This window comes from Centruroides vittatus, unplaced genomic scaffold, assembly GCF_030686945.1.
Source record: "Centruroides vittatus isolate TY-2023 unplaced genomic scaffold, ASM3068694v2 contig_329, whole genome shotgun sequence".
Classification (NCBI taxonomy): domain Eukaryota; kingdom Metazoa; phylum Arthropoda; class Arachnida; order Scorpiones; family Buthidae; genus Centruroides; species Centruroides vittatus.
In genome coordinates, this window is record NW_027122113.1 from 3180317 (window position 1) to 3204156 (window position 23840).

The 23840-nt window shown below is 28.7% G+C and overlaps 1 protein-coding gene across 4 annotated transcripts in view; it reads left to right on the plus strand.

Annotated features, from left to right (window-relative positions):
• LOC136973796 (suppressor of tumorigenicity 7 protein homolog) overlaps positions 1–23840 on the plus strand; it is a 40987-nt gene that overhangs the window by 9895 nt on the left and 7252 nt on the right. For all 4 annotated transcript variants that reach the window (XM_067268564.1, XM_067268565.1, XM_067268566.1 and 1 more), the window contains exons 2-4: positions 10465–10547; positions 10687–10843; positions 10914–11084. In XM_067268564.1, coding sequence (XP_067124665.1) covers positions 10465–10547; positions 10687–10843; positions 10914–11084 — 411 coding nt within the window. The remainder of the gene's footprint in view (positions 1–10464; positions 10548–10686; positions 10844–10913; positions 11085–23840) is intronic.

The window sequence follows — 23840 nt, forward strand, 5'->3', positions numbered from 1 at the left end:
ACGTGGAGAATTTATGTGCTAAGAAAATTAATATGGAACATGTTATGGATATAGTAGTAAGTATAGTAGTGGACTTTCTGAGAGATTGTGCATTGAACCATCATCATTTTAAAGAATTTTTGTCTGATATTGATGCTGAATATAATGACGTTTATTTTACTGACGTCAAATGGTTAAGCAAATCTTCAGTTTCACAAAGATTTTACAATCTCTTACCAGAAATAAAATTATTTATGGAAATGAAAGGAAAACCTGTTGAACTTTCAGACTGCGAATGGCTGACAGATCTTGTGTTTTTTTGTTGATATTACAATGCATTTGTCAGAATTAAATATAAAATGCAAGGAAAAAATCTTATCACATCTGAATTTATAACATTTATAAAAGCATTTATATCCAAGCTCAAATTATGGAGCACACAATTGTGTAACAAAAATTGTCGCTTCCCCCCTTTACTACAATGCACCGAATCTAAAAATTATTTTAAATATGTTGAAAGTCAAAGAACTAGAACAAGAATTTAAAAATATTCAAAAAATTTCTTAGCCGAGAAAACAAAATACGGATAATTACAGCACTTTTTTCAATAAACATAGAAAATGTACCAAATGAACTTCAATTGGAGTTAATAGACTTGCAAAGTAATTTAGATTTGAAAGATACTTTTAAAGAAAAAAATTTGGTAGATTTTTATAAAACTTTTATTAAAGAAAATCAATTTCTTAACTTAAGAAAGCATGTGGCAAAAATTCTATCCCTATTTTGTACAACAACTTACTTATGCAAACAGTTTTTTTCTGCAATGAATTTAGTGAAAACTAAAACAAGAAATCGGCTAACAGATTCTCATCTAAAAAATAATTTAAAACTAGCAATGACAAATATTCAGCCAAATATATCTGATATATTACATTTCATCAATTCCAGCAGTCACATTAAGTACAGTATACCTATGTTAATTTATGAATATATGAATCAAACCTGTGTTTTATGCGCTCTTTTTTATGTGCGATTTTTCTTTGTGCGATTTTTTTTAATGCGAATTTTTAATTTGTGCGGTATAGTTGGCGACTAGTCTCGTGCGATTCGTCATGTCTTACGTTGACTTATTATAGCTAAATAAACTTATTATAGCATAAATGCACTTATTATAGTAATATTATTGCATGAATATGCGAAAAATGAAATAATTTACTTTTTAAGTCAACAAAACACCACCTGGACAAAAATATGTAAAACAGACGATAGACCAGACGATGCAGTCAAGTGCTGACATCTGTTGTCAATAAATTCTATTTAGTACGGTTTTGAGTTATTTTCTATGTGAGACTTCTTTTATGCGGTCCCTGTTGACCGCATAAAAAAATTATTTTTTTAATTGTGTTGCGAAAACTATTATTTACAGCCATTCGTGAAGTTTCGTGAGATTTTTTTTAATGCGTTTTTTTTAATGCGGTCCCTATCCCCCGCATAAAAACAGGTTTGACTGTATATGAATAAATATTTGTGATTTATCCGTATTTTTTTTTATTTTTCTTATGTGTGACTCACGTCAATTCGAAAGTTTCAAATGTGACCCTTCCATGAAAAAAGGTTGCCCATCCCTGGACTATAAATTCAGATAACAAATTTTTAAATTGTGTAGATTTTAGAATTGTTGATCCATTTGACATTCAAATGAATTCGTGATATTACGATTTTAATCATTAATCAGTAAATATGTGAGATCTAATTAGTTAATTAAGAGTAATTGTGGATGTTTTTTTACTTATAAATATTAGTAAAACAATGTGGATATATTATAAATCATTAATACTTTCTAGATTTTTGAAAATTTAACTCTTGATTATTCTGTTATTTTATACACTCTATTAATATATTATGAAATTTCAAAAATTACTGAATGTCAGTGGATTGCTTGAACACAAAGAATGAAAATTTAACCAGGACTAGCTATGAAAAGATTAAAGATGGAATGTAATTTTTAGTATTCATTGTAGCAAGCAGTTTGTTTATATCATAGTTATTTAGATGACTTCAACCACCATATTTAAATTTTGAGTCCATATTTATATTTATTTCAATTTAAAAAAAGAAAGATTAAAAGTAAATTTTTATTTTTACATATTTTTGTTTGTATAGAAAGGATAAACTGGTTTAATTGCATAAGATATTTCAAAATGTCTAACAGATATAGTTTTATTATATTTAATTTTTTTGATATAAAATACTAATACTTCTACAGTAGAAAATTTGATTTTTTCATTGTTAAAAGTAAGTTTAGTTATTAAAATATTGTAGTTTTAAAAATGCATGAAGTTCTCATTTTATTTATACAATAATCAATGATTAATTCAAATTTGATGCATTAAAGATGAAACTTGTTATTATTTGAAAAATTAATATTATGCACTCATGCATGCATTCATACTTTCACCATATTTCCTTGATTCTTATACTTTTTTAAATTGTCTGAAGGGGGTTCTTAAAATTAATAGTTTTAACAGCCATAAGTTATTGCAAGCATTGTGCATTATGTGCCAATAATAAACTTTTTGTGTATGCTACTTAATGGTCTCATCAGTACAAATGAGTACTGATGAGACCATTTTACTGGTAATGAGCATTTAATTTCTTTTTTAACACACAAAATGCTTTAAAGAGAACATTATGATGTACCATCAAAACCAGTTAATCATTTCAATGCTGAATTAGAAGAATGTGGAAATAATCTGCCAAATGTTATCCATTTGTAGTATTGTATTGTTTTTGTAAGTTGTCATTACTTAACAAAATAAAATTATTTAAAATTTTTCCCCATAAAAAATATCTTAAAATTTGATTTCAAATTCATGATGATCTTGGAATCAAGGTATTCCCTTGATTACCTTCCTATATTTTTATAATAATAAAGTTGCCATAAAGAAAAAGATATTGGTGATGATTTTGCCTGTTCGATAATTAATAATCAGTTAAGTTCATAGCTCATCAGTTTTTTCTATTAATTTATTCAACTGCAAATTTCCATATCAAATTAAATCTATCATTATTTTAAATTTGATGATAGTTTTAACTGCATAATAGTTTAGGTAAAATAATTTTCATTAGCAAAACTTAAAAGATGTAAATTGTTAAAATTTAAAATGTAGACAATTTGAAAAATGTATTTAAAATGATTTTAAATAAAAGTTCTGAAAGATCTACATTCTTGCTGTTTCTGTATGAGGCGTCCAATTTTAGCAGAGATGATGATAAAAAGGGGTAAATTTGTAATTAAATTTTTAATTTTCTTCTACGTCATAAATTAGTTTTAGATGAATATTTTCTAAATTCTATTAATTTTTTTTAGTCTTTATGAATGGACTTTGGCTTCCATATTGACAAAAGTGTGAAACAAAAGAACCTAATCCAACAACAAGTTTATATTTTTACTTTTGTATTTTCAAAAATTTTTCAGTTTAGAAGCTTTTGTGTATCGATACACAAAAGCTTCTAAACTTTCCAACTAATTAGAAGTATTTTTTCCTGTGTATCAGTTAAATTCACTTCAAAATTTACTAAATTTTTAGTAAAGGCTTCAGTTTAGAGTATTTTGTTAATATGATTTTTAATTATTTTTGGTACTTGCCTTGCTGTTAGGTTTTTAACCATATTTTTACTTTTTTATAATTTTTTTTAGGCTTGACACTTTTCCACACATAATAAAGGATAGTGTAAATATATTTTAGACTTTCGTATATTCTGGTAAGTGGAAAAAAGTTGTGATTTACTTTAAGGTCTGGAACATTTGATAAATTTTTATATACAGGCAGACTTCACTAATATAGTGTATTATATTAGTGACATATGTCTGTAGATAAAAATTTATGAAATATGTTTGCATAAAAAGTGTAGTTGTCTTTTCACTAAAAAATAAAAATTCGAATTGTAAGTAATTATAAACATGTGGCATTGAAAAGAATGATTAAAAAGTGTGTATCAAATTGTATTGATTTATACCTTTTATTGATATTGTATTAAATGATAGAACTTAGAAAACAAGACATTTATAAGATCTAAATGCAACATTAATTAGCCAATTTTCTATGAGACATAAAAGACAAATTTGCCATTTTTAGGCATTTTATCAGTACTGAAATAATTTTAGACAATAAAGAAAAAATATTAAAATTTATTGTTTTTGTATTGACTGGTTTCAGGTTTAAGTGTTGTAAAATTTAATGAAAACATTGGAAAAAATAAAAAATGAAATACATTTATGACATTTGTTTATTGATGTTTCAAAATTTACCATCAATCTTCTACTTCTATTTAATGGGAATTTATAGTCTGAATACAATGTATGTTTGTGTGTGTGTGCTAATTAAGTATGTTCATCATGTAAAAGAAATACTGAATGTGATACTTAGAAAAATAATATTACATTACATTTCATAATGTGAAAAGAAATTCAAATTGGAAAAATAGTCACAGTATCATGGAAACAACTTTTCACTTTCCAGCACAAATTTAACAATTGAACAAATGTTTTCAACAAAGCTCATGTGTATCCAGCATCACTCATACAACAATTAACTCAAAGATACATAGATAATGGAGAACCAACCCTAAAGTAACACTGATGTACAACAAAACACTTAAGCTGAGTCTGGATGATGGTAATGAACTTCAACATGAAGTTTAAATCAGTATATGAAGAAATAACAAGAAAAACAGAAGTCAAACTTGCATATTGTCATAATAGCATGAGTTACCAACTGCTATACAATAATAAAGACAACATGATGTTTTCTAACACGCCAGGTATATATCAGATCTCAGTTAAGGATGACGGATTTGATCATGACATGTGGTATGAATAGATTGCTTTCTAGCAGAATAAATGAACACAGATATGTTATTGAGAAGAAAAAACAATTCACCACACTTGCCATTTATGCCTCTGAACCAGAGATAGAGGTGAAATTAATCAAAGTGAACTTTAAAAGAGACAAGACAAGAACGTTAGAGATGCTTGAAATTTATAGAGCAACATTAGACATGATCTGTATAAACTGTAAGAATTGTGACTCATTATCGACTGCGTGGAGGGCATCTTAAGACAACCCACAAAAGAAGACACAAAACTGAAACCAAACATAATGGTGCTCTAAACATCATTTACATATAAGTTGACTAATCTATCTATATTTATATATAATGTATAAAAATGGATGTGTTTGTGCCTATATCTCGCTCTGCAGCCAAAACTACACATCGCACATGAATGGTGTTTGTGTGGGGTAGTAGCTCCAAGTCTCCCATCTTGCACTATGGTGGTTGTGTCTCGATAGCTATGAGGGTGTGGGAGATATGGGGGTTGAAAGTGGTTGACTTCAAAAATGTGTGATGCTTCAATGAGAATGTTCCAGTTATTTCTAGAAAGTTCCAGAACCTAGAGGTGAAATTTGGTATGCAGTTAGGGTATGTGATGAAAATGCACACTAAGAAAGGATTTTTTGAAATTCCCCCGCGGGGGAAGAGGGAAAGCATTAAGTCTTAATCAGAAGAACGGCTTCTACTGTACTGTTTTAGATGCGATTTTTTTGTATTTAACTACATTTAGTCTTCATTGAGTACTTAGGGGTATTAAATTGATGACATTTCAGACATTGTTATAAATATTTTTATATATTTCGATTTTTTAATGAAATGTTCGAACCGTTTTAAATTTGAATTTGTTTTTTATGTTGGTTCAATTATAGAATGATTGTAAACGTTCCAGAAAATTAATCAAATTGAAAACAATTTGTTTGATTCTCAGCAATTCTCATCATTCTCAGCAGTAGGTGTTATATAACAATTTACTATGGTTGTTGAAATATTGAATGTAAATAGGGTTTGCTTGCAAAATCCACGCGAACGAAGTTGCAGATAACAGCTGGGAGATATGTGGGTTGAAAGTGTTAAGAATGGGAGTGTTAACAATGGAAGTGTTAAGAGAATGCGACGTACAAGATTTACAGACGCAAATGCGGTTTTATGTGTTTTTGCAGGAAATCGAACATATTTTTAGATCCATTCTAAAAATTCTCTAATTAGTCTGTGGAAACAGGGGACCTAATTCTTGCATTCTGTGAAAACGGGTAAGGTTGGCTATAACATAATAATCTTAATCTTCGCTATTGTTACTTTTTGCCTGAGCAATGCTGGACCTATCTGCTAGCAAAAGTCTTTTAATGCATGTCTTTTATATTAAAAAAAAAAACTATATTACATATAAATGTACGAACAAAAAAACCCCAGCGAAGCGGGTACTTGCAACTAGTTTTTAAGTATAAAATAGAATGATATTTAAAATTTTTGTAAAATTCCAAAATTTAAAAATTGTCCTAAACGAATCTTTAATATTCAAATGTTTCAGAAATAGAACAAAAAATAAGTTAATGTATGGGTAGACCTGAAGTTTGTCCAATTATTAAATTTGTGGTGGAAAGTAAAAAGTTGTTTGCATGATATTGTTTGAACATTTCATAATGTAATTAACTTTTTACATGTTACTTTCATTTGAAGAATAGTTACTTTATCTATATTCAAATATGATTTTGCTTGTTAATTGTTTAACATTAATACTTTTAGTGAAATTATTTACTATGATGTAAAAGTAATAACACTTTTAATTAGCATATAATAAAATTTTATAAATTACTGTTTGAATGATGAAATTTTAATGCCTGGAAAGACTAGAAAGAATGTTTTATGTTCACTAAAGCCAAAGAAAAATTTGAGTTTTTAAATAATGAAAACCAATAAAATTTTTATTTAAAAAATTGTTTGTTTTCCAGAATAAAAAACACAAGTTGTAATTTCTTACCACACTGGGCTGTATCAATTCAAACACAGAAATTTTTACGCCGGTTATTGGTTTGTGTGTTCTGTGTGTTGAAATAAAAAAAACACAAAAATTTAAAACAAGGTTATGTTTCTTTTCACATTAATCTTTCTTGCATACCTCTTATTAGGCACATTTTTATTGATCCAGAAATTTGTACAGTTAAAAAATATGTTTAGCTTATAAAAATGAAAACAAGAACCTCAGAAATGCTTTAGACTATTAAAAATACTGCAAATTCTGTAATTTAATTTAACAAATAAACTTTTTAATTAAAGAAACATTTTTCTTCATAAAATTTTAAAATGATAACTAAAAATGAAATGATAGCACCTATTGAAAGATATTCAGAGTAGTTTAATCATTTAGAAAAGAGCATAGGTATGTCTGTATTGTATTTTCTATATTAAGTTAGTCACAGATGAGGTTTAATTTGTATCTTATGATAAGCATTAGTAAAAAAATAGAAACATAACCAAACAATCAGCTAAGTAATAAGTAATATGCTACTAGAGGTAGACATTAGGTACCATCTCTTATTAAATTAATAATTATAATTTTAATAATTTAGAACCATCTAGAAGAAAAGAATAAACCTGGGGCAGGGTTTGAATCCACAACTTCCACTTGCCATGCAGTGAGTTTGCCAGTTGTGCCATCCAGACCCTGAGCAAGCCTTTGCTTCCAGATGTATTTAACCTGTCAGGTGCACTTGATAATCCAAAACAACACCGCTGTTGCGTACAGGTTTTGTGGTTTTTCAATTTGTGATATCTTGCTTAAAAATTGTAGTAGATATAATCTGTTTTCGGTTTTCTATCTTGTACATATTACACTTTACGATTGTTAACTTCAAAATATTATGTATGTTTAAAAAAATTAATAAAATTTAAGATTTTAAAATATTTAAAAAAATCGTTTTTTTATAAATATTCCATTAATTTGTTACATACGTTACTTAGACATGTCTATTTTCTGTCAAATAAAAAAAACTGCAGCTTTCTAAATCAACGTAGAGAAATAATACGGCCTATAGATTATAACGCCGATCGGCGTGGGGGGTGGTGGCCTTTCTAAATCTAGGTTAATACACTTTTATTATTGATGATGTGTATTTGATTCTATTTATACGTTATTTAAACTATTGTACTAATAGTAGACTATAATAAGCGATTATTACTTTATTATATTAACGACTATACATGTATATCTTATGTATTACGGAAGTACCACCATAACCGGAAGTACTTTGTTTTTTGAAAGATTTATGGCTGAATGGTTTAAAAAACAAGCTTATTTGTTAAATAGGATAAATATACATAAAAATTTATTAAATTCATGCTAAAAATAGATAAGAATAACGATTTATAATTGTTTGTTTACGTTTGTAGCTGACAATGTAGCTCGAAGTTGGTATAACTTTTTCCAAGAAAGTTCCCACCCCACAAACCCAAGTCGATGCTTATTGGTCAAAGGATAGTCATTTAGCTATAATATACCAATTAGAACTTAACGGGCATGCTAACTAGGATTTTATTGTCAAATGAACAAAAGAAGGGTCTCCCATAGACTTAACATGGAATGGAGGAGTTTTGTGCCTAAATTTAAAAATATGGGGTGGTAACAAATATCTTATTCATTGAAACAGACTTAGTCTATGTAGATAAAAGCCAATCAGTGTTTAAATCGCCACCAACTAGTTAATTATGAAAAAAGATTGACACTTACTCCAACTGGAGTACTCCGCAACAGTTTAACGAAAACCGATTACTCCAATAGCAGTACTCCGCAAACAACTGGTTAAGGTTTAGATATAACCTTACACAGTTAATCCTTATAACTTTATATCTAAAATTTAAATACATCTGGAAGCGAAGGCTTACTTGGAGTCCAGGTGGTGCAAATGGCAAGCCTTATAACTAAATTATTTAATAAATTATTAAAATTATAATTATTAATTTAGTTAAGAGATGGCATGTAATGTCTACCTCTAGTAGCAAATTACTTAGTATTAATCATTAAATTAGTAGAGTCATAGCCTGATTATTTAAGCAATTGTTTGGTTATGTTTCTATATACCAGTGGCGTGTAGTGGCATTTGACAAGGAAGCTGTGCTGGCCATGGATAGAATCATTGGAAGCATTATACGATATTTTGGTGTGTAGCATCCACGAGCTAAACTGCTTGAGGTTGGTGTTCTGTAAAGTGCATACGCAAATGTGTATAATTTAGCTGCTTCAAAATTCAAATATTTTGGCCGTGGAAGCTATCCTGCTATCCCATATTTGACAATACAGCACTTCCATTGGGAATAGGTATATATGGATTTATATTCGAATATACAATAGCAATCTTATAATTTTTTTCATATAGTAAAGAAATTTGTAATAAGATACATAATGCAGTTATAATAAAATATTAATTTTAATTACTTCAAAGTACATTAAAATATGAAAATAATTGCACAATATGTATTTATATTTTAGAAAATACAAAGGAAGCAGTGCTTCCACAGTTTCCATGGGCAGCACTCCACTGCTATATACATATTGGGTTTTGCGATATTTGATATACTTAGTAAAAAAATTTATTTGTCAAATTTCTTACAAGATTTTATACAATAATATTAGGAAAAGTAAAGTATCAATATTCTTGCCAAATACATTAAAGAATGTTTTTAAAATAAAAACAAATCTTTGTTGTTTAATTTAAAGTATTATTGAAAAAATATTTTCTATTATTTTAGTAATCCTGTGTCTAAAGTAATTTTTGCTTAAATCTTTTGTATGTTTCATATCTGCTATTTTTAAAAGTGTTGTGAACCCCCTAAGAGATTTTCATATTTAATAAAAATTTGAACACTATCAAACCTTTCATTTTTATTGCAATTTTATAAGAATAATAGTATCAATGCATTAATTTTGAAACAATGAAATAAATAATAATGCATAATGCATCTATTTAAGAAAAAGAAATTAAATTTAACATATCAATTTTTAATTTCAAGATGTTTACTATTATAACAAATCATAGTAGACTGGAAAGTATTTATTATGCTTGCAAAATTTTAAGAGAACCAAAAAAAAAAATTCTTAAAAGTATTGATAGAAAATATTTTAATTGAACAGTTATATAATTTATAAAATTCAGAGAGTAAAAATTAGAAAATAAAGATAAAGAAAAATAAGGAAGTTACATCAAAAGCTAAAACAAAATGCACAGCAATTCTTTATGAATATACACATTGAAAAATTCAGAAATATTTTGATAACCTTGACATGATTAACTTACCATCACACTTTACCAAGCAAGAACCAAACTTGCCTGCGAAAAGGTTAATAATAGAAATTTTATGAAGAAAATTTTTCTTCATAAAATTTATTCAGAGATATTTCAAACATAAATTAAATTTATCAAATTTATTAATATAAATATTTAAATTGTCTTATAAATTTCAATACCCATACTCTTTATTAATGAACATTAATAAGTTTATATCAATTAAATAGAATAATTAATAAAAAGTTTATTTAAATGAGTAATATAAATCATTAATGAGCATAAAGTAATTCAAAATTAATTTATTTTATAGCTTCCATGTTTCTTAATACTTTAACTCCAAAATTTTATGTGGCTCTTACTGGAACTTCATCTTTGATCTCAGGTCTCATTTTGGTAAGTTTTATTACTTTATAAGAATAAAAATTTCTATTTTTGATTAAGGATAATGAGATTTTAAATGAACTCTGCTTACAAAACTATATTCATATGTATATTGTATATAATAAATAATTTAATGAATTTTTAATTTTAGATTTTTGAGTGGTGGTATTTCAGAAAATATGGCACTTCATTCATCGAACAAGTTTCTCTTAATCATATTTCTCCTTGGTTAGGGGGAAGTGACAACACTAGTGAAAATGGTAACTCTAATGGAGGAGGGGGTACTGGAAATCAACAGACAGCACCAGGTAAAATTTAAACTTTCAAACAATGCAATGCTTAATGATTATTTTAATTAAAAAAAAAATCTGCTTTCAGAATGTAAAGTCTGGCGTAATCCACTTAGCCTATTTCGTGGGTCTGAATATAATCGTTTTTCCTGGACGACAAATAAAGAGCCATTAACTTATTATGACATGAATTTGTCAGCCCAAGATCATCAGACATTTTTTACCTGTGAATCAGATGGTGGTAAACCAGAATACGAGAGTGAGTTTATCAATTAATCATGTTAAAGTGTTTATCAATTATGATAAACACTCTAACATGTCAAATATTGTAAAAGTATCCAATTAATGTCATTAATTTCTAATCTGTAAATGAAAAAATTAGATTGCACTGAAATATAAAAATCATCTATTGTGAATACACAAAGACAAAACAGAGCAATTTTAAGAAAATTACTAAATACATACCACATAACAAAAAATTTTCAAGATAAATTAGTTTATGATATTGTGAAAAACTGATTAAAAATGAGTCTTAAATAAGCTAGTTTCTATACTACTACATCAATTATTAGATTAGTCCAGCTTCGTATTTTTAAATTTACTGAATATAATACGAATTTGAAGTGATTAGAATAAAATGTTTTAAGTACTGTATATGTAATTTTTATATTTGAAAACTTACAATTGATTTTAAATTTGGATTTAAAGTTTCTAACATTTCATCTATTATAAGTTGTTTTAACTAGAATATTTATTTTAATCGTAACTTTAGTTTTTTTTTTTTTTTTCAGTAACTTGTTTTCTTTTTCTTTATTAAAATCTCTTAAAATCAGAGGAACTTTTTAAAATCTTTAAGCAAAATGAGATACACAGATCAGTTAGTTAGTCTAAGGACAAAAAATTCTTGCCTCATTATCTTGTACTTGATGAAATGCATTTTGAATGTCATATTCTTTATTGACATCCTTCTTCAGTCACATTTGTAATGTTTTTATTTTTATGTATTGGTCCAGTTTCTTCTCTGTCTGCAATCTTTTTTGAATAATGTTTGCCAGTAATCTTCTTGCATATCACTTTATCTTTCACTGCTATCATCATTCCCTTCTCTATACTCTCTTCTTAATATGTTTGTCCCAGAAGGTGCTAAGTTCAAATCTGTCATTTAAATTCATTTAGTATTATGAATAGATAAAATTAATGTGTTCTTTTATTTTTTTTATTATATTATCTTTGTGATGTGATATCTTAATTCCATCCTTATCTATATTACAGTTATATTTTTTACAATGTTCTGCTATTGCAGTGTTCTTTTTCTTATAAGACAATAATTTCAATTTTCTGATATGTGAATTTTTAAACTACAAAAAGCATTGTTTAAATAGTTTTTGTCTGCTATAATTAAATTAGTTAAGAACTTTCTTTTACATATTCTAACAAACTCTTCAACTGTGTTAATTTGTATTCAGTTCTTTTTAAAAGATAAGTTTTTATATTTTTTTGTAAGCAAGCATTAATTGAAAATATTGTTACAATACAATACAAAAATACATTATAGATTTATAACAAGACAAAGTTAAAATAGGGGGAAAAATATAAACCATGTTTTGAAAACATGGATAACCTGACATGTGAAGGATTTATCAGTGTATCTAAAACAAATTTACTAATATTTCTTTATAATTTGAAGTATCCAAAAAGAAAAAGAGAGACAATTTGCAAATGCTTTTCTTTTTGTTGATTTTGAGTTGATGCAAAAGTTTCTGGAATTTTTTGGGATTTTATAGTAAAACATTTATTTCAAAAATAAAAAAAAATAATTTATTCAAGAAAATAATTGCCATTACACTCAAGCACCTTCTTGCTCCATTAAGCAGGTCACAGATTCCTGCTGAATAAAAGGTTATTTTGACTCAAAGAACTCTGCAAGTATGATTTTCATTTCATTGTCAGCAAACTGCTTTCCATCCAAAAAGTGTTGCTTGGATCAGAAGAGATGATAGTTGGATAGTACAATGTCTGGACTACATGTGATTAAGGGAGAACCTCTCAGCTAAGAGCAACTTCTGCCAGTCAACCTTGACATGGGTGGTCATGCATTCAGACTGTGAGGAACCCAAACATTCATCTTGCAGACCTTTCCAATGGCAGGTAAAAGATGAACGATAGTGGGACTGGTCACCAAATTTCCTGCTCATCTGTCATGTGGGTTAACTTTCATTAGCTTCCACAGTTTGCCATCCAATAGGACAGATAGCTTTCCTAAGCATAGATTGTAGACTTGGAAACAACATTCTTGCCAAATGATTGTGCTACATGGCAATAAGATTCAGCTGCTTCTATACTAAATTGATAATAGCAAAATGTGTGTGAATTTAGTCATGAGAAAGCAGTGACAAATGTATTTAAAAAGTTGTTATTGCCACACAGGATATCTTTTCTTATGACTGTGCACATCATTTACATATCCTGCAAGAAACTTCTAGATGCCATCTATTGGAGAACAATTTCAAATATTCTGGAGAGGTCTAGAAAATTCAGAAACTTTTGCATCAACTTAATATTAAAATATTTAACAACTTTTAGTATTTGATTTTTACACTGAAATAATAACAGGCTCTAGTTGTTATGCTGTGTTTGGCAGATACAATCATTCATATAAAATCTGTTTTTTACATTACCATTTTGTTACAGTAAGTATTTTAAAAGTTTTTTGCAATGCTTTGTAGAAATTAAAAAGATGATATTTTTTCATGGAAACAAAAATTAATGTGGAGTATTTGCAAATTTAAGTTTGATTAGAATTATTTGTTCAGTTATTCTGAGATAACTATCTTAAAGAATTTGATTTATTCCAAAACACTTGATAATTACTGTAAGTTTAAATTTTTATGTTCTTTCATTCTGATTCAATGAAATTTTGTTTATTTTCTAAGATATATTTTTTTTTATAAATCACATATGTAAATTGAATATTTAAAATGAGATTAAATAATTCAATTCTTATTAACAGTTGATCCTGTGATTTCCCCCCCTTAAATTAAGAATTGATAATGACAGCTTAATATAATTATTATACAAAGTTATAGGAAAATTAAATAACAGCATAATACAAGTACTCAATATATGCTATTTTCTTCCATATTTTTTAATTTGAGACAAAATATTTGATACAAGCTCTAACTGATATTTGAGAAAATGTTCTAATCACAATTGACATTGCCATTCTACGATTACAGGGTTGCTATATACCTTTTCTTTGTTTTATTACTCTTGTGTTTGCTAGGGGTGATGCTACTTGTTCTAATACAACAATATTAGAACAAATGGCACTACCCTAAGTTAAGTAAACTTTATCTCTAACTTACACCACTCTTCTGTCAGTGATTACAGTTTCATTAAACCAGTTTAATTTACTGTATTTTACTTTTTTTGTTTTTACTATTATTTTCTTACCATTAAATAAAGAAATGTCTGATAATAATGATCTAAAAAGTTGGCATCACTTTAACAAAAATTCATATGACTGATAATTAATTAAAGAAGCCAAATCCTTTTATTTGAGAAATGCTTTTGACTTGGCTCAAGTCATCTTCAGCTCTTATACATTAACAAACATCTTATGGAACACAAAGTTTAGATAAATAGAATACAAATACTTTTTAACTTAACATAAATAGAACATGTGTTAGTTTTGAAATATTCAAACAAATATTTTAGAATATATACAGATATACAGTAGAGCAGTGATTCTCAAAGTGGGAGTCGTGAAAAACATTTGGGGGGGTCGCAGAAAAATTGATGACAGATCAATTTTTTTCAAATATTTTATAAATTTACTATGGATTCATGTTTAGAAATAGTAGAAATAAAAAATGTATAAAATAATTTTTACTTAAATAAATTGCACATATAAATAATAAAAATATGAATATTTTAATATGAGACTGAATATAACATTCAAAAATCTGTGCGCTATTCGGGAATCTCCTGAGCTTCCACTCCCCGCCTGAACTATGATAGAACAACGTTCGGAACCAAGTTTAGTAAGCAAACATTGAATTCTTTTTGACTTAGTGTGAAAACAGAGTATCCACTACTCACTGAATTAGCAATGGTAGTTCTGTTACTATTTGCAACTACTTATTTATGCAAAATGGCATTTTCGGTAATGACCAACATCAAAACAAAGCAGCGCTCTCGTCTTAGCAACATAAAAGTTGCTATGAGACCTGCACTGACTGATATTAAACCCAGGTTTAATTTATTGTGCCAAAATAAGCAGCCTCGCCCATCACATTAAATTTAAAATATGTTTAACTTAACTAATTGAGTTTACTAATGTCAAAATATGTACATAGAATATTTTGTTCAAATATGTACCAAAGATAAGTTATTAATTTTTAATAATACTAAAAATAAATCTGCTATTAAAATTGAGCGTTTCAATGCAATTAAACAAAAAAAAATTAACTCTTACCCCCTCCAGGATGTTTTTCTACACATATGCATTTTTCAGGGGTCCTTTGAAATTTTTAAGTGCAAAATAGGGGTCGCTGACCAAAAAGTTTGAGAAACACTGCAGTAGAGCATCAATTATCTGAACACTGATCAACTGAAACATCGGTTAACCGAAAGCATTTCAGTCAGACTGTGTTGGAAGTGTGTTGTGCTGAATTGAACGTTTTTGATACTAGATTAACTTCTAAAGTATACATTTTTTTGTTTTTGTATTTTTTGATATATTTATTTTGTTTGTACAAAATAAAGAAATAATTTTTAACGATACAATAACCACAATTATTATTATAAAAATTTTCTTTAGGCTTAACATCAACAAAAATTCAATGCAAAGCGACATGCAACGGAGAAAAATTTCAACATGGGATATATTAATATACTAATATTGGGATATACTATATTAATAATGTATTTTTTCGTACATAATTGGTTATCCAAAAAATCGATTTTCCGAACAACCTCAGTTCCCAATTCATTCAGATAATTGATGCTCTGCTGCTCTACTGTATATGTAAGAATATCCAGTGTAGAGTAATAACAAATAATAATAATTATATGCAAATAAATTAATGATGCATTAAGCAATGTCTACTAACAATAGTTTTTTTAAACAATTTTTGTAATATAAATTCTATCTAGTTCTATTAAGATATCTAGATAATGAGTGTGTATATATATATATATATCTGCTCTGATATCCTATTTCCCAGTTTATCTGTTTATTAGAGAAAGATAGAAAAATCCATCTCCTTAATGTCATATATTTAATTTTATTTTTATTTCAAATCTTTGACTGCAAACCATACCACTGTTTGTAGATCAGCTGGACAGTACGTTTCAACAAACTAACAAATTGGACAACTTCATTCACTTGTGTCCATTGGCACAACCAAACATGATTGATCATTTGCACTCTGCCACTGTCATATGACCCATATTTCAGTTCAGCACTCACATTGCTCTTCATCACTTCACAAGGCAGAAGTGACCCTGTAGACCATGTCCATATTATTTAACTCCCAACAATTCTCTGTGACTACCAACTATCATACCTACTGTAATTTTTGTTAGGAGTGACTAATTTTTTTATCTGGTGTGCTTATGTAATAGAAAATATAGATCGTTCTTTTTATTCAAAATGATTGACATTCAGGCCATAATCTTTGTGTTTGAAAACCATATATACATACAAGTAGTTTTTAAGTTATTACTATGTTCTGTTATGATACCTCCATCATAAGTTGAATTGAATACAAATCAAACAAAAAATAATAATAATAATAAAGAAGTGGGAACCATCTCATAAAATGAAATGATTCCAAGGCCTATACAGTACTTACTTACAGTATGTGTATTTAATCAGAAGCTGACTCATTTTTTATGCTTACTAGCCATAATAATTAGTTATTAACACAAAGATGGTATTTTAATTAATTAACTATGATACTGATACTGGGGTTACTTTGTGACACTTTTCTCATTTTTTAATGTTAATTATCAGATTATTGGAGCAAATGTGTTGCTACTTGTCATTTTGGGAAGATTTAACAATATCCATTCTTTATGAGTAAAGTTTTTAATTGTTAATTTATTGTTTAAACAATATTGTGAAAAATATTTGTCACTATGGTACCCTATGCCAATTGCTAGTAGGAAAGGAAAAGGAAAGAAACAAAAATAATTCATTAGAAATACAGGCATACCCCAGGTTATAACCATCTCACAACAAAACAAACTTCAGATATGACGGTAATGTATTTGTACCTCATGATCCAACTAAGCTATCCTCACCGATATGACACTGTCCATTCCAAGTGTTGCCACCTGTCTGGTTGAAGACCAAAAGTATTTGGGTTTTAAGAAAATTTGGCAGATCATCATTAATTAATTATTTTTGAATAATGTAGTTGATTTTACACAATGTAAGAATAGTGGACAATTATGGGCGCTGATCTTGAAATTTGTAAAATATAACGTAGATCAATGGTTCCTAACTTATTTTTATCACAGAACCCTTTTCACCTTAGTAAAAAATATTGGAACCCTGACAATTTTTAATGATTATAGATAAAACAGCAAATAGAAACATCAAAAACAATTTATTGAAAATGCTAAATAAATAAATAAACAGATTAACAGTGGAAAGCAAATATAATTACTTAAGTTTTACCATTTTTATGGTTTCATTATCTTGTCAAACATTATATTATCAAACATTATATTATGATTTTGGTTCTTTCCGTTACTGATAAATCAATCCCCACTATTCATAAAGCTGTAAATAACTCTCGTCATAAGAGGACTCAATTTGAGACTAGAACAATTACATCTTGCATACAAAATCTGAATTGGTGCATTCATACACCACTAGACTCAATGGATTTTATTGTGAAACCCCAAATTTTATTGGTGGAACCCTAGAGTTCCACAGAACACAATTTTGGAACCCCTGATATAGATAATATTGAAACTTCTGATATGATAACTAATCAAGTTTTTCAACTGGGGAGGAAACTGAATTTAGAAATTGATGCAGCATATATTGAACAGCTAATTGAAACTCAGGAGGAAGGATTAGAAAACACAGAATACTACATGAAGAAAATATTCTAAAGATGACTGATGAAGACACAGACAATGTTACAACACCTGATCCAACATTAGTCAAAACATTGGAAATTAAAGGAATTGCATTAATTTAAAAAATCCAGCGAAAACTTTCTTAACTTTCCATCATCTTTTGGTGATACCATCTGTTAAGATATTTTATTTTTTTTAATTTTATATTTTTAATTATTATAAAATGGCAAAAAGCTTGCTTTTGAGGGTAGGGATAAGTTTTCTAAAAAATTGTAAATGCTAATAATGAGTAACTTTGTCATTAAGTCTGATCCTACTGGAGATATACACGACCCCTTTATCTCCCATACCCTTTGACCTTTAATCAACAAAATTTAATAGCATCGATTCCCATTAAACAAACCTCCTTGCAAAATTTTTGACAAAAAGCACAGGAGTTATTTAATCACCATCAAAATAAAATACTGTATATATGTAACTGTCTCTTCTATAAATATGCAAAGTTATCTAAATCTATTATAAAATACATATAGCCAAGCTTTTAGTTGTTGTTGATGTTATATGGATTTGTTTAAAATTCAGTTTAAGAGATATGTTCGAATTAAAATGTATGTAAATGTATGAGAAATGGCAATTCATGATACGACTGCTATTTGATGGTATGCATTATGTATGTAACCTGGGGTATGACTATACTAACTTCTGTTAATTGTCACAAAACAAATAATTTTTAATCTTTCAATAAATACTAAAACTAAAACTTGCTGACAATGAGATATTAAATGTAGAAAATCCTTTTTCAAGAATAAGAGAGCAATAAAATGATCAAGACAAGAAATCAGCCATTTCTTGTCTTCAGGCCACTATCAATATTTTCTAACAGACTCTGTTGAGTATATATTTGCACCACTTTTTCACTTCTGTTATAATTCTATAGTAGCATCTCTCTTCAAATATTACAATTACATGATTGCCATTTTATTTTGTCTTCTAGGTTAAATCTCCATTATACAGAAAGTTTTATTTCACTAACTGCATCTTATAATTTTGCAATTTCATACCTTACACTCATTGGATTCTTTATACAGACTACTGTTACAAGTAACCCCTCAACTCTATAAAATTTACTTCTAGCTTACACCAACTAAACCAATTAATAAAAATTAATTATTCTTGCTGTAATTATCTATAAATATAACACTTTGACTTAAATGTACTTTTAACACATCAACTTTTTTTGTGTTTTACAATCAAAGAAAGTATCGCACACTTCATACGCCATTCAGTCTCTTAGTTATTAGAAAGAACGCCAATAGTATAAAGTATAACATCTTGTACTTTCCAGCTTTAGCATCAGATAACATCGCTGTACAGGCTATCAGTATCTTACTTGCAAATAATATGATTGAAATCCATCATATTCAAAATAAGTTTAAGTGTAATATCACTAAGTTACTGTAATTTATGGTATTTATTAACACAAGGATTCACACAAAAATACATGGAGACCACCATGTTCAGACATAAAAACCATATTAATTAAAGTATTGTAATCTTTATGTAGAAATGGTTTTTATTTTATTGTTAATTTTTATTTATGCATCATCATCTTCTGCCTGTGCCTTCTCCTAGGGGAGGTTGGTGGCCAGCAAATACCATGAATCTCTATTGTGAGTCTTATGAATAATTTCTTCAGTATCTAGTCCTGTCCAGTCCTTAAGGTCAGCCATCCAGCCTCGTCATCATCTTCCCCTTGATTTTCTTCCCTCAATCTTTCCTTCTAATGTGGGTTTGGGGATTTCATATTTTTCTCCCCTCAGTATGTGTCTACAGTATGCTAATTTTCTCCTCTATTATTTTTATTAATTCTATTTTAATATCTGCCATCTGTAACACCCTGTCATTAGTGGTTCTGCTAGTCCACTTGATCTTCAACATTCTTCTGATTGCCCACATCTCAAAAGCCTCAATTTTCCTCTCCATATCTTTTCATAGCGTCCATGCCTCACATCCACAAAGTAAAATGGGCCAAATGCAGCATTTTAGCATTTTTAGTCTTAATTGTAGATTTAGTTTCTTTTCACACAGAATGTTTTTCATCTAGTTAAATTTGTCTTTAGCTTGTCCAATTCTGCTTCGGATTTCTTTTGATACATTATTGTCTGAATAAAATCTTTTCTCCAAATAACAGAAACTATCTACTTGTTCAAGGTTCTCCCCTCTGCATTTCATCTTTATTGTGTACTTATCTTTACTTATGCACATTGTCTTAGTCTTCTTTGTATTTACTGTGATTCTCATTTCTTCACTTTTTGATACTAGTTCATTTAACAGTATTTGTGGTTCTTTTTCTGATGTAGCGAGAACGACTGTGTTATCTCCATATCTGAGATTGTTAATGCTTATCCCGTTAATCTTTACACCTTCTGTTCTATCTTCCAGGGCCTCCCATATTATGTACTCAGCATACAAATTATATAGGATTGGTGAAACTACATAAGCTCTCTCTAACCCCTCTTTTCACTTCAATCCATTCAGATTCTTCGTTTCCCAATCTAAGTTTTGTTTTCTGATTCCAATATAATCATCTTTAATGATCTTAATGTCTCTTTTGTCTAGTCCTAGGTTAAAAAGTATTTCAAGTAGTTTATCATATATCAAGTAGTATTTCAAGTAGGTTATCTTATCAAATGCTTTTTCATAGTCCAGGAAACACACAAAAATGGGGACATTCATATTGATTGTTTTTTCAGTGATTTGAGAGAGAGCAAAGATTGCTTTTCTTGTGTCAACTCCCGTTCGAAATCCAAATTGAGTATTATTGATGTTACTTTCAATTTTGCCATATATTCTGTTGTGAATGATTTTTAGTAATATTTTGCTTATATGGTTTAGCAATCTAATTGTTCTGTGTTCACAATGTTGTATAGTTCCTGTTTTCTTGGGTGTAGGTACCGTAATAGAATAGTTCATTTTATCTGGTGCCTTCCCTTTTTTGTATATGTTATTCAAGATGTTTGCTAATGCATCTATTCCTTCGTCACTTATATTTTTGATAAGTTCAATGGGAATTCCATCTGGTCCAGTTGCCTTACCTTCGTTCATGTTTTTAATTGCACGTCTCATTTCTTCTACCATAATGTCTGGGCCTTCTTCATCTATCTCAGGTTCTTCGAAATACCTTTGGTCTTCATAAAGTGTTTGAATATATTCCTCCCATGATTTTTTCCTTTCTACCAAATCTGTTGTTATTTTGCCATCTTTTTTTTCTACACATCCTGTTCTTAGTGGAAATTTTCCTGTTAGTTCCCCTAATCTTTTTATGTAGGTCTTTGGAGTTATGGTCTCTCTCCAATAACTCATTTCCTCACATTTAATTTTTAGCCAGTTTTCTTTTGCTCTTACAATTTCTTTCTGTACTTGTCTGTGTATATTCATATACATTTGTTGATTTTTATTTTTATCCTTCTTTCTTTAAGGCCGATCGCAAATTCGAATGCATTAATTTTAAAGATGAAATGAATCTCTCTACCGCATGGCAATGCTTATTAGAAGGTGAATCGTAAATTAATTAGTAATATATTCATAAGTAGGTGATAATTTTATTATAACGTGCACACAACATATCCCCATTGTTCGAAAATTATTCAAAGCGGCTCATGGATTCCTTCCATATTTGAAATTTTTTTGGAAGCAGGACATGTTCCAAATTTTAAAAAACCTTTGAATTAAAGAATCCAATTCCAACGGAACAAACTAATTAAGCCTGATGAATAGCCCAGGAGGGGCGTCGAAAACATTTGCTTTTTTGGAGTTTTCACACTGGTCATTGGTTGTGAGTATTGCTTTTACACACCCTGGTGTAGTGAGAAAGTACATTAATTAATATAAACTTATCTATAAAGTTAAAATTTTGGGAATGAAATTAATTTGCTACATGCATGTTATACTTTGTAATTGAATATAATACAAATAAGTTTAGAATTCTTTCAAAGTATAATTGTATTATTCAGAAGCATAGGTAGATTTAAATTCTAGGATTTGTATATCACACAAAGTTTTTATAATAGAAAATGAATTACATATACAAGCATGTATGTGTATGTAAATATGAGGTCTGATACAAAAATTACAAGACTGATTTTATAACATAAACAGATTATTTAAACTTGAACTATGTTCTCAAAATATGGCAAGTTTTATCCTGTTTGCTTTATTCGGTAGTAATGAACAAATGATTTAGTATATGAGTATCTTTGCACTCAATCAGAAAATGTCTGATTAAAAAAGCAAACAGCAAGTTAACATAAATTTCTTGTTAACATTAACAATTTTGGGACTGAAATTTTTCAATTGTTGACTGAGACTTACAATGAAGATTATATATTTTCTTATACACATATTTTGAATGGTACAAATGTGAACAGGATGGCAGTGCCCCCTTGGATCAGGTCTGACACCACTTGTGACCCTTGGCTCATGGGAACCATTTGTAGACGTGCAAGAGGTCGTGTGTGTGTGGGGGACTTTATGGAGTAAGGAATGGAGGAAGGAAATAAAACAGGCAGGGAGCTCTGGAAGTAATTCACTCAACCAATAAAGTATGAAATGCAATAAGCATTTAATAACAAAGTCAAGTATTACGCGTGAAAGATATATCAGAGTTATATATGGAGATTACGATATTGTATGTTAGTCTATTCTATATACTGTCTGCACCTAATATTCGTGGGAGAGAGAGTTCTGACATAACCTTTGTGGGTCAATATAAATACAGTACCATAGAATTAGTGTTCCTCTGTAGATACATTGGATGCATTATCACACAATGTCCTTGATTAATTGAAACATCAGTTCTTAACACAATAATGGTGATGGAATCTTAAGGTGCTGTGAGCCATGGCTTGGAAGATGGGGTTGAAGACTTGATGACCCTTTCTGATTCTTTTATATGTTTTTGTCCTCTTTCAGAGCCAAGATGTCACCAAAAAAGCAATGTCAGATGGACAACTCCTTTGTTGTTCAATCTTGTATTTTACTTTCTACTTTCCAGGGTGAATCATTGCTCTGGGAAAAGGAGTCGTTTAGAATGTGTGTTATCATGGAGAGAATCTTGTTACTTCCTCGTTTATTGTTTCCCAGTTTTGTGCTTTTTGTTTAATAAATTTATAGCCCAGGATCTCTCACAAACAATTCTCATAAGGAGAGTGTGTAAAATAATGACAACCAGAATTTTATGATGGCAGTTGATTCCTTGTGGCCAGACTGTCAATCAATACTTTTTTTTTAATTAACATACATTGGTACATCGTTGGTACTGCAGAACATCAATCAACCTACTATATTGAAATCTTTACTAAATTGCAAGAAAGATGTAGCTACATTAATAAAGAAGTAGATGAATCTTGCTTCAGGATAACATGCTATTCTGTAAAGCTTTCTCTAAAGCAGTTTTAACCTGTGAAAAATTTACTGTTTGGTCACCTTCCTTATCTGACCATTGCTTTGAACATTAGTAGCATTGTAAGCAATTCTGTCAACTCAGAATGGATTACTCTGAGGTGCATTCACAAATGATTTTCTAAATCATATAAATAAAAAGACTTACAGCATTGGTCTTGTGATTTTTATGTCAGACCTTGTATGTACGATCAATATTTTATGTATTATATGTTATTGCTTGAAAACATTAACACCTTATTAAAACTTAATACAATACACACTACATTATTTAAACTTAAAAACATTTTTAAATCATAATAATATATCAGTTTAGTTCCTAAAATTAGCATTTATTTAAAACTGTTGTAGTTGATAATTAGAAGACAAAATCATATGATGATTTATATACTTAAAATTATGGTAGAAAAAATTAACATTTTAGCAAAAAAAAAAATTGATTACATTGTTTTGTCCT